The sequence below is a fragment of the Pristiophorus japonicus genome, chromosome 2 (assembly GCF_044704955.1).
Source record: "Pristiophorus japonicus isolate sPriJap1 chromosome 2, sPriJap1.hap1, whole genome shotgun sequence".
NCBI classification, from domain to species: Eukaryota; Metazoa; Chordata; class Chondrichthyes; family Pristiophoridae; genus Pristiophorus; species Pristiophorus japonicus.
The window spans coordinates 271,205,039-271,217,298 of record NC_091978.1 but is presented as its reverse complement, the minus strand read 5'-3'; the positions used below and the strand labels follow the sequence as shown (position 1 = coordinate 271,217,298).

The 12,260-nt window shown below is 45.6% G+C and overlaps 1 protein-coding gene across 3 annotated transcripts in view; it reads right to left on the bottom strand.

The window, feature by feature from the left end:
- The window catches only part of sorcs2 (sortilin-related VPS10 domain containing receptor 2), a 963,539-nt gene that overhangs the window by 22,397 nt on the left and 928,882 nt on the right, over positions 1 to 12,260 (bottom strand). For all 3 annotated transcript variants that reach the window (XM_070871372.1, XM_070871374.1, XM_070871375.1), the window contains exons 24-25: positions 10,942 to 11,041; positions 9,688 to 9,790 (exon numbers count right to left, since the gene is read on the bottom strand). In XM_070871372.1, the coding sequence (XP_070727473.1) occupies positions 9,688 to 9,790; positions 10,942 to 11,041 (203 nt within the window). The remainder of the gene's footprint in view (positions 1 to 9,687; positions 9,791 to 10,941; positions 11,042 to 12,260) is intronic.

Genomic DNA, 12,260 nt, shown 5'->3' with positions numbered 1-12,260 from the left:
GGTGCTGGGGACAGGCCCTGCCCGAAGTCTCGGGCCCGGCCCGTTCAGCCTTCCTCCCCCTTCTCCTTTCCCCTCCAATCTCCTTCCCCCTCCCCATCTCCTTCCTTCCCCTCATCTCCTTTCCCCCCTTCTTCCCCCCTCCCCCCTTCTCCCCCCTCTCCCTTCTCCCCATCCCTCCCTTCTCCCCATCCCTCCCCCTTCTCCCCCATCCCTCCCTCTGCTCCCCCCCTCTCTCCCTCTACCAACCTCCTCCCCCTCCCCTCGCTGTCAGAAACACAGACACTGACAGACAGAGAATGAGAGACACACACAGACAGACAGAGAGATAAAGACACTGACAGAGACACACTGGGGGGGGGCATCCCAGCACGCTGTTGGAGGGCTCCCGGTGCTGCAGTCGGTAAGTCGAAAATGTTTTATTTATTGATTTAAAAAAAACATTATTTCTTATTAATTTTTTTGGATTGATTTATTGGTTGATTTATTGATGTATTTATCATTTATTATTGATGATGGCTCTTTATTTGTAAAACTGAAGTGTTTAATGTTTGTAAACTTCCCTTTAAACCCCCCCCCCTCCACCATTCCCTACGCCTGATTTTCTAAAGTGTAGACAAGATTTTTTCGAGCGTACAAAAATCTTCACTTACTCCATTCTAAGTTAGTTTGGAGTAAGTTTTCGCTGACGAAACTTTGAAAACAGGCGTAAGTGGCCGGACACGCCCCCTTTTGAAAAAAAAATTCTGTTCCAAAGTGAAACTGTTCTAACTGACTAGAACTGGAGCAAACTAAATGACGAGAATTCCGATTTCCAAGATACTCCGTTCTACACCAGTTGCTCCTAAAAATCAGGAGCAAATCATATGCAAACTTGGGGCCATAGATTCCACATCATCTACGCTAATGTCCTTCCTTACTATTGCGTTAATCTCCTCTTTAACCAGTAATGCTATCCCACCTCCTTTTACTTCCTTCCTGAATATTGAATATCCCTGGATATTGAGTTCCCAGCCTTGGTTACCTTGGAGCCATGTCTCCATAATCCCAATTACATCATATCCGTTAACTGCTATCTGCCCAATCAATTCATCCACCTTAGTACGAATGATCCTCGCATTGAGACTCAGAGCCTTCAGGCTTTTTTTTTTAACACTCTTTGTCCTTTTAGAATTATGTTGTAATGTGGCCCTTTTTGATTTTTGCCCTTGATTTCTCTGCCCTCCACTCTTGCTTTTCTCCTTCCTACCTTTTGCCTCTGCCCACTTTTTACTTCCCTCTGCCTCCCTGCATAGATTCTCATCCCCCTGTCTTTTTAGTTTAAACCCTCCCCAACAGCACTCGCAAACACTCTGCCGAGGACATTGGTTCCGGTCCTGCCCAGGTGTAGACTGTCCGGTTTGTACTGGTCCCACCTCCCCCAGAACTGGTTCCAATGTCCCAGGAATTTGAATCCCTTCCCCTTGCACCATTCCTCAAGCCACGTATTCATCTGAGCTATCATGCAATCCCTACTCTGACCAGCACGTGGCACTGGTAGCAATCCTGAGATTACTACCTTTGAGGTCCTACTTTTTAATTGAACTCCTAGCTCCCTAAATTCAGCTTGTAGGACCTCATTCTGTTTTTTTTTAAACCTATATTGTTGGTACCTCCATGTACCACGACAGCTGGCTGTTCACCCTCCCCCTCCAGAATGTGCTGCAGCTGCTCCGAGACATCCTTGACCTTTGCACCAGGGAGGCAACATACCATCCTGGAGTCTCGTTTATGGCCGCAGAAACGCCTATCTATTCCCCTTACAATAGAATCCCTTATCACTATAGCTCACCCACTCTTTTTCCTGCCCTCCTGTGCAGCAGAGCCACCCCTGCTGCCATGGACTTGGCTGCTGCTGCCTTCCCCTGATGAGTCATCTCCCCCAACAGTACCCAAAACAGTGTATCTATTTTGGAGGAAGATGACCGCAGAGGACCCCTGCACTACCTTCCCTCCACTGCTCTGCCTGATGGTCACCCGTTCCCTATCTGGCTGTGTAATCTTTACCTGCGGTGTGACCAACTCACTAAACGTGCTATTCACGACATCCTCAGCATTGCGGATGCTCCAGAGTGAATCCATGCGCAGCTCCAGTGCCGCAATGCGGTCTGTCAGGAGCTTCAGCTGGATGCACTTCCCGCACACATAGTCGCCAGGGACGATTTCCTACATAGCACAGGAGCAGCATGACACGGGTCTGGGCTCTCCTGCCATGGCTTACCCCGTAAATTGATAACAACGTCAAAGGTTTCTTACTGATCAGAAAAGAAAAAGAAAAAGATTAAATATTCACCAATCCACTTGGCAATCACTTACCCTCTTGGCTGTGACATCAGACTTCGATTTCGTTTTACCTTCTGCCCCTGCAACTACCTCCGACTGCTGGGCCCCCTTTTATGGGCATCGCTGCTCCCGACCTCCTTCGCTCCTCCGACTCCCGCGCTTTTTAAACGGCCCGTTCCTCCGACTCTCCGATCCTCACTGAAGTGAATTCCTCGCCTACCTCCGGCTTTCCTGCTCCTTGGACTCCTGGCCTCCCGAACTTCCGCTCTCGGACTCTCGAAGCCCCCCGAGCTCTCGGAACAGCCCGAACTCTCGGAGCACCCCGAACTCTCATGGCATGGAGCATGGAGGAGTCCAGTTGCAACTTGTGTCAAGTCTTCGTGAAGGGCAATGAGACCATGCAGGCAACCAAGGAGCGAGTGGTCAGCTCCATGAACACTGCTGTGGGGCCCACAATGGTGAAGTCTCTGATGGCAGCTCTGATAACATCCATGACAGCTCACATTTTTGGCAGAGAAACTCAGACTGTTGCCATATTGACTATGGGGTTCAGGGACTTCCAGAGCATATCAGTCTTGCACTAGTTCTCGTGCAGAGCAGTGCTGCCCCAATAGTGTGGCATTGGCTCCATGGGAGAGACACCTGCTGTCCTCTGCATTATTCCCTGCCCATCATTGCAAACGAGTTGAACGTGGTGTCCCTTTCTGTTGTGAAGCCTGCAAAGTGTACAATGCCAGCTGCTTTCTTGTCCTACTTCACCGAATCCATGGGGAAGGAGATGTAGTTGCTCTTCTTGGAGTAGAGAGCATCTGTCATTTCCCTTATGCAGCAGTGGACAGCGAACTGGGAGTTGTTGCTGTTGTCACTTGTTGCAGCCTGAAAGGAGCCTGTGGCATAAAAGTTAAGGGCCACGATGACCTTGATAGCCACAGGCAGTGCCCTGGTTTGGGCTCCAATTCGAACTGCAACAGGAGATAGGAGAAATATTCCCTGAAGACCCGTGCTGGGCAAGTCCTCCTGCGTGGTGCCCTCCTTTTCTGCCAGATGCTCCTGCTCTCTCTGTGTCTCTCTCTCTCTCTCAAAACTTCTTTGGTGCTGCCACTTCCGACAGCCCCTAAAGTAGACTCAACAGAGATTCCAGGAAGAAAATAATATGGTTGCAAGGCAAATACCACTCCTGCAACTCCTAAATGTTGCTGGCAGAACTCAGAATATAGTTGTCCAACATAGAAAATTGGCAAAATTTGCTCTAGAAGTTCACCAGCAGCTTATCAGGTCAAACTATTGACTGACCTGAATGGAGGTGATGATCTCTTTAAATAGTACTTCTACTGGTTCTTTTCCAAATGTTACTACTATGATTTGCTGGGCAAGTTGAGGGAACATCGATTCAGACGTTGAAGCACACCATTTCTACAGTAGTGTTGGATCCTCATTTACATGTTACAGTATTTACATATTGATTGGGATAACCAAACTGGTTGCAATGCGGTGGAGGAGGATTTCCTGGAGTGTATACGGGATGGTTTTCTAGACCAATATGTCAAGGACCCAACCAGGGAGCTGGCCATTCTGGACTGGGTGATGTGTAATGAGAAGAGACTAATTAGCAATCTTGTTGTGCGAGACCTCTTGGGGAAGAGTGACCATAACATGGTAGAATTCTTTATTAGGATGGAGAGTGACACAATTAATTCAGAAACTAGGGTCCTGAACTTAAGGAAAGTAACTTTAATGGTTTGAGGCGTGAATTGGCTAGAATAGACTGGCAAATAATACTTAAAGAGTTGACGGTGGATAAGCAATGGCAAACATTTAATGATCACATGGATGAACTTCAGCAATTGTACATCCCTGCCTGGAGTAAAATTAAACGGGGAAGGTGGCTCAACCGTGGCTAAGAAGGGAAATTAAGGATAGTGTTAAATACAAGGAAGAGGCATATAAATTGGCCAGAAAAAGCAGCAAACCTGAGGACTGAGAGAAATTTAGAATTCAGCAAAGGAGGACAAAGGGTTGAATTAAGAGGGGAAAAATAGTGTACGAGAAGATGCTTGCCGGGAACATAAAACTGACTGCAAAAACTTCTATAGATATGTGAAGAGAAAAAGATTAGTGAAGACAAACGTAGGTCCCTTGCAGTATCGGATTCAAGTGAATTTATAATGGGGAACAAAGAAATGGCAGACCAATTGAACAAATACTTTGGTTCTGTCTTCACTAAGGAAGACACAATAACCTTCCGGAAGTACAAGGGGACCGAGGGTCTAGTGAGAAGGAGGAACTGAAGGATATCCTTATTAGGCGGGAAATTGTGTTCGGCAAATTGATGGGATTGAAGGCCGATAAATCCCCGGGGCCTGATAGTCTGTATCCCAGAGTACTTAAGGAAAAGGCCCTAGAAATAGTGGATGCATTGGTGATCATTTTCCAACAGTCTATCGACTCGGGATCAGTTCCCATGGACTGGAGGGTAGCTAATGTAACACCACTTTTTAAAAAGGGAGGGAGAGAGAAAGCGGGTAATTATCGACCGGTTAGTCTGACATCAGTGGTGGGGAAAATGTTGGAATCAATTATTAAGTATGAAATAGCAGTGCATTTGTAAAACAGTGACAGGATTGGTCCAAGTCAGCATGGATTTATGAAGGGGAAATCATGCTTGACAAATCTTCTGGAATTTTTTGAGGATGTAACTAGTAGAGTGGACAAGGGAGAACCAGTGGAGAACCAGTGGATGTGGTATATTTGGAAAGGCTTCTGACAAGGTGCCACACAAGAGATTGGTGTGCAAATTCAAAGCACATGGTATTGGGGGTAATATACTGTCGTGGATAGAGAACTGGTTGGCAGACAGGAAGCAGAGAGTCGGGATAAACGGGTCCTTTTCAGAATGGCAGGCAGTGACTAGAGGAGTGCTGCAGGGCTCACTGCTGGGACCCCAACTCTTTACAATATACATCAATGATTTGGATGAAGGAATTGAGTGTAATATCTCCAAGTTTGAAAATGACACTAAACTGGGTGGTGGTGTGAGCTGTGAGGGGGATGCTGAGGCTACAGGGTGACTTGGACAGGTTAGGTGAGTGGGCAAATGCATTGCAAATGCAGTATAATGTAGATAAGTGTGAGGTTATCCACTTTGGGGGCAAAAACGCGAAGACAGAATATTATCTGAATGGTGGCAGATTAGAAAAAGGGGAGGTGCAACGAGACCTGGGTGTCATGGTTCATCAGTCATTGAAAGTTGGCATACAGGTATAGCAGGCGGTAAAGAAGGCAAATGGTATATTGGCCTTCATAGCTAGGGGATTTGAGTATAGGAGCAGGGAGGTCTTACTGCAGTTGTGCAGGGCCTTGGTGAGGCCTCACCTGGAATATTGTGTTAGTTTTGCTCTCCTAATCTGAGGAACTACGTTCTTGCTATTGGGGGAGTGCAGCGAAGTTTCACCAGACTGATTCCCAGGATGGCTGGAATGACATATGAGGAGAGACTGGATCAACTGGGCCTTTATACATTGGAGATTACAAGGATGAGAGGGGATCTTATAGAAACATACAAGATTCTGACAGAACGGGACAGGTTAGATGCGGGTAGATTGTTCCCGATGTTGGGGAAGTCCAGAACCAGGGGACACAGTCTTAGGATAAGGGGTAAGCCATTTAGGACTGAGATGAGGAGAAACTGCTTCACTCAGAGAGTTGTTGATGCCAGTTCATTGGATACATTCAAGAGGGAGTTAGATATGGCCCTTACGGCTAAGGGGATCAAGGGGTATGGAAACATAGAAACATAGAAAATAGGTGCAGGAGTAGGCCGTTCGGCCCTTTGAGCCTGCACTGCCATTCAATGAGTTCATGGCTGAACATGCAACTTCAGAACCCCAATCCTGCTTTCTCGCCATACCCCTTTTCCTAATCTGTCACCATTCAGATAATAGTCTGTCTCTCTGTTTTTACCATCAAAGTGGATAACCTCACATTTATCCACATTATACTTCATCTGCCATGCTTTTGCCCATTCACCTAACCTATCCAAGTCACTCTGCAGCCTCACAGCATCCTCCTCACAGCTCACACTGCCACCCAACTTAGTGTCATCCGCAAATTTGGAGATACTACATTTAATCCCCTCGTCGAAACCATTAATGTACAATGTAAACAGCTGGGGCCCCAGCACAGAACCTTGCGGCACCCCACTAGTCACTGCCTGCCATTCTGAAAAGTACCCATTTATTCCTACTCTTTGCTTCCTGTCTGCCAACCAGTTCACAATCCACGTCAGCACACTACCCCCAATCTCATGTGCTTTAACTTTGCACATTAATCTCTTGTGTGGGACCTTGTCGAAAGCCTTCTGAAAGTCCAAATATACCACATCAATTGGTTCCGCCTTGTCCACTCTACTGGAAACATCCTCAAAAAATTCCAGAAGATTTGTCAAGCATGATTTCCCTTTCACAAATCCATGCTGACTTGGACCTATCATGTCACCTCTTTCCAAATGCGCTGCTATGACATCCTTAATAATTGATTCCATCATTTTACCCACTACCGATGTCAGGCTGACCGTTCTATAATTCCCTGTTTTCTCTCTCCCTCCTTTTTTAAAAAGTGGGGTTACATTGGCTACCCTCCACTCCTTAGGAACTGATCCAGAGTCTATGGAATGTTGGAAAATGACTGTCAATGCATCCGCTATTTCCAAGGCCACCTCCTTAAGTACTCTGGGATGCAGTCCATCAGGTCATGGGGATTTATCGGCCTTCAATCCCATCAATTTACCCAACACAATTTCCCGACTAATAAGGATTTCCCTCAGTTCCTCCTTCTTACTAGACCCTCTGACCCCTTTTATATCCGGAAGGTTGTTTGTGTCCTTCCTAGTGAATACCGAACCAAAGTACTTGTTCAATTGGTCTGTCATTTCTTTGTTCCCCGTTATGACTTCCCCTGATTCTGACTGCAGGGGACCTACGTTTATCTTTACTAACCTTTTTCTCTTTACATATCTATAGAAGCTTTTGCAGTCCGTCTTAATGTTCCCTGCAAGCTTCCTCTCGTACTCTATTTTCCCTGCCCTAATCAAACCCTTTGTCCTCCTCTGCTGAGTTCTAAATTTCTCCAAGTCCCCGGGTTCGCTGCTATTTCTGGCCAATTTGTATGCCACTTCCTTGGCTTTAATACTATCCCTGTTTTCCCTTGCTAGCCACGGTTGAGCCACCTTACCTTTTTCATTTTTATGCCAGACAGGAATGTACAATTGTTGTAGTTCATCCATGCGGTCTCTAAATATCTGCCATTGCCCATCCACTGTCAACTCCTTAAGTATCATTCGCCAATCTATCCTAGCCAATTCACGCCTCATACCTTCAAAGTTACCCTTCTTTAAGTTCTGGACCATGGTCTCTGAATTAACTGTTTCATTCTCCGTCCTAACGTAGAATTCCACCATATTATGGTCACTCTTCCCCAAGGGGCCTCGCACAACGAGTTTGCTAATTAATCCTCTCTCATTACACAACACCCAGTCTAAGATGGCCTCCCCCCTAGTTGGTTCCTCGACATATTGGTCTAGAAAACCATCCCTTATGCACTCCAGGAAATCCTCCTCCACCGTATTGCTTCCAGTTTGGTTAGCACAATCTATATGCATATTAAAGTCATCCATGATAACTGCTGCACCTTTATTGCATGCACCCCTAATTTCCTGTTTGAATCCCTCCCCAACATCACTACTACTGTTTGGAGGTCTGTACACAACTCCCACTAACGTTTTTTGCCCTTTGGTGTTCTGCAGCTCTACCCATATAGATTCCACATCATCCAAGCTAATGTCCTTCCTAACTATTGCATTAATCTCTTCTTTAACCAGCAATGCTTTCCACCTCCTTTTCCTTTTATTCTATCCTTCCTGAATGTTGAATACCCTTGGATGTTGAGTTCCCAGCTCTGATCATCCTGGAGCCACGTCTCTGTAATCCCAATCACATCATATGTGTTAACATCTATTTGCACAGTTAATTCATCCACCTTATTACGAATACTCCTTGCATTAAGACAAAAAGCCTTCAGGCTTTTTTTTTAAACACCCTTTGTCCTTTTAGAATTATGATGTAGTGTGGCCCTTTTTCTTTCTTGCCTTTGTTTGATTGGCCTTCCACTATTGCTTTGGAGAGAAAGCAGGAAAAGGGTACTGAGGGAATGACCAGCCATGATCTTATTGAATGGTGGTGCAGGCTTGAAGGGCTGAATGGCCTACTCCTGCACCTATTTTCTATGTTTCTATGTTACAGTGATCTCGGTGCATGTTTCTGGCAGGCACCCTGATGACTATGGGATGCCGACTCAATATGGCATTTCCGGTATGGATTTTTTATATACTTCCACCAACGATGCCTCCACAAGATTCTGCAAATCCCCTGGGAGGACAGACGCAGCAACGTCAGTGTTCTCGATCAGGCCAACATCCCCAGCATCGAAGCACTGACCACACTCAACCAGCTCCGTTCGGCGGGCCACATTGTCCGTATGCTGCACACAAGACTCCCAAAGCAAGCGCTCTACTCGGAACTCCTACACGGCAAATGAGCTCCAGCTGGGCAGAGGAAACATTTCAAGGACACCCTCAAAGCCTCCTTGATAAAGTGCAACATCCCCACTGACACCTGGGAGTCCCTGGCCAAAGACCGCCCTAAGTGGAGGAAGAGCATCTGGGAGGGCACTGAGCACCTCGAGCTTTGTTGCCGAGAGCATGCAGAAAACAAGCGCAGGCAGCGGAAGGAGCGTGCTGCAAACCAGACTCCTCACCCACCCTTTCCTCCAACAACTTCTGTCCCATCTGCGACAGAGACTGCAATTCCCAAATCGGACTGTACAGTCTCCTGAGAACTCACTTTTGGAGTGGAAGCAAGTCTTCCTTGATTTTGAGGGACTGCGTATGATGATGAGTATGGATTGATTGCAAACACGTCGCATGCCATATTGGACAAATAGCCACAAGTCCACGCCCAAAAATCTGGCACCTGGCAATTGAATTTCTAGCCCTTTGTTTCCTTTGTTTCTCCTTCATTTCATTCACAGCATTTTGCTCATTTGGGAAGGTAAGGTGGTAAATTGGACAATGTCAATGACGCTCCCTGATTACCTGCCAGGAGGCATGCTTGACTAGTGCCTACTTGGACCACTACCCTCACAGTCCTCTGGTCGGCCTGGTCATAACAGGAAAACTGCAACCTCACCCAGCAAAGACTTTTTCTAGCAATTTGGCCACCTGAGGAAAAGGCTTCTTTTGATTGGTTAGGGATGTAGATGCTCGACCAAGCTTCAACACGCTTCGGTTTCAGATCCTCCTCATAAAGCACTTACCTCTTGAACTTGTGCAAGATGAAAACTCCAACGACGAGCAGACAGATCACAAACATAACCACGACAATCAACACACCTTTCCCTCCAATGCTTTTCTGGGAAACTGAAGAAGAAAATGTTGACACGATATTGAGATCAAAAGCAGAGAGTATTTTAACAACCCAATATCAAAGTACAACACAGATTTTCAGTCCTCCAGGATGCCTCTTTGCTGAAAAAAGCATATTATTGCTTTATCTCCATATACAAAAGTAGGAACTTAATAAAAGGATTTCTCTACTTTTGCAAAAAAAACTTGCACTGACAATAACAAATTAAATGGGCTTTTCAAAAAGGGGATGAAACTAAATACAATATAAATTGATGGTAATTGGTGTTTAATATTTATTCTCCGCACAGTAACAGTCTATTGTAATTTTCTATATCCTAATTCAATTCACATAAGCACACAATAACAATGGGCCCCAAATTTGCACAGATATGAATGGAACACTCCTGGTGGAATGCCATCAGGACTGTAGTTTAAAGCCCACCAATTAGGCCCGGATACAATGGCATCCAACCTCACTGTTAAGTTTCCAGAGGGAGGGCTTGTTTGGGGCAGAACCAAAGTTCACCCAAAAGTAGCTCATCAGATCACAGTGGGTATGGCTGGGGAATGGATTCCTAGGGTGAGAATTGCCTCAGTCCGATGGTTGGTATGTGCAGATGAATGAGGCATATCAGCAGATGAAGTGGGGCACACTTGGGATTCCAGATTATTTTTTAAATTTTACTTTTTAGGCCCTTTACAAAGAGGGGCGAGGGCCACCTATAGAAAGCTTTGTGCTGGTGTCAGTGGTGCCATCCCAAAGTGGATTTGTCGCGCCGCATTTCCCGAGCCTCCCTGCTATGCCGAATGCCCTAGATGTGGCCACTGTGGCGTGGGCACCTACAACTGCAATACAAATGAGGGATCCTCTTCCTGACCCCGGCCGGTATGATGGGATCAGCAGCTGAGAATACCAGTCCTTATGCCAAGATGACAGACCTGTGGATTTTCGATGCCAACATTTCCGATGTTTTGCAGAAAACAGGAACAGACATCAACATAGTGTCAAAGGCATCTTTATTGATGAACAAGTCAAATGTGAACATTATAACGTAGCTTGTTTTTGATACTATTCAGTGGCAGATGACCAAACATTTGTTCAAAGAGGTAGGTTTTCCATACTATTCAGCCCTATTTTATAGTGATTTATATTGGGGGCTTACCCGCTCTATAATCAGCCAGTGTAACAGTCACTTCCACCCCTGGTTTCAGGGAAATTTTTACTTGGTTTTCTGTCAGAGCTTCTATTAAGGATTCAATTCCCTGGGGAAAAAACAGAGAAACAAGCTGTCAGCTGATAGTGCTGAATAAATTAACGCAGAGCTCAAGCTCCAAAAACCCTGTAAACACCTCCATTCTCAACAGCAGCAGTTCTACCTAGAATTCACTGTGATTTTCACTTACATTGTTGAGCTAATTTGGTGACAATTACCTTAGATACACGAGGGATGTGTGAAGCAGCTCAATTTGAGGCTCATTGCGGTCCGTCGAATTTGCCAAAACCCATGAAATATTGGATTAAATCAAACGTTTTACTTCTTCCCATCCCCATATTATCTACTCCCATTATCAATAATCTCCACTATTTAGTAAAGTGTTCATGACTCATTCGAACATAACACTTCAGGCTATCTAATCCTATGCCAAAGACTGCAATGCCTTGTTGATCGCACACACAGCTATTGGTCTCCTACTTAAGAATAAAACAAGCTGTTTTACTACTTGAACTATTTTCTAGTGCCATAGAAAAATATATTCACTTGTTAAAAATGGAAACTGTTTCACTAGCATAAGAATTGATGGCCTCAACAACAACTTGTTTTTATATAGTGTCTTTAACATCGTAAAACTTCCCAAGGTGCTTCACAGGAGTGTTATAAGATAATACAAATAAATTTGACACTGAGCCACATATGAAGAAATTACGGCAGATGACCAAACGTTTGGTCAAAGAGGTAGGTTTTAAGGAGCGTCTTAAAGGAGGAAAGAGAGGTAGAGAGGCGGAGAGGTTTAGGGAGGGAATTCCAGAGCTTAGGGCCAGGCAGCTGGAAGCACGGCCACCAATAGTTGAGCGATTATAATCAGGGATACTCAAGATGGCAGAATTTGGGGAGCACAGTTATCTCGGGGGGTTGTGAGGCTGAACGAGATTAGAGAGATAAGGAGGGGTGAGGCCAGGGAGGGATTTGTAAACAAGGATGAGAATTTTGAAATCGAGGCGTTGCTTAACCAGGAGCCAATGTAGATCAGTGAGCACGGGGGTGATGGGTGAGCGGGACTTGGAGCGAGTTAGGATACGGGCTGCTGAGTTTTGCATGACCTCAATTTTACATAGGGTAGAATGTGGGAGGCCAGCCAGGAGTACATTGGAGTAGTCTAGTCTAGAGGTAACAAAGGCATGGATGAGGGTTTCAGCAGCAGATGAGCTGAGGCAGGGGCGGAGATGGGCAATGTTACAGTTATGTCACAGATATGTGGCCAG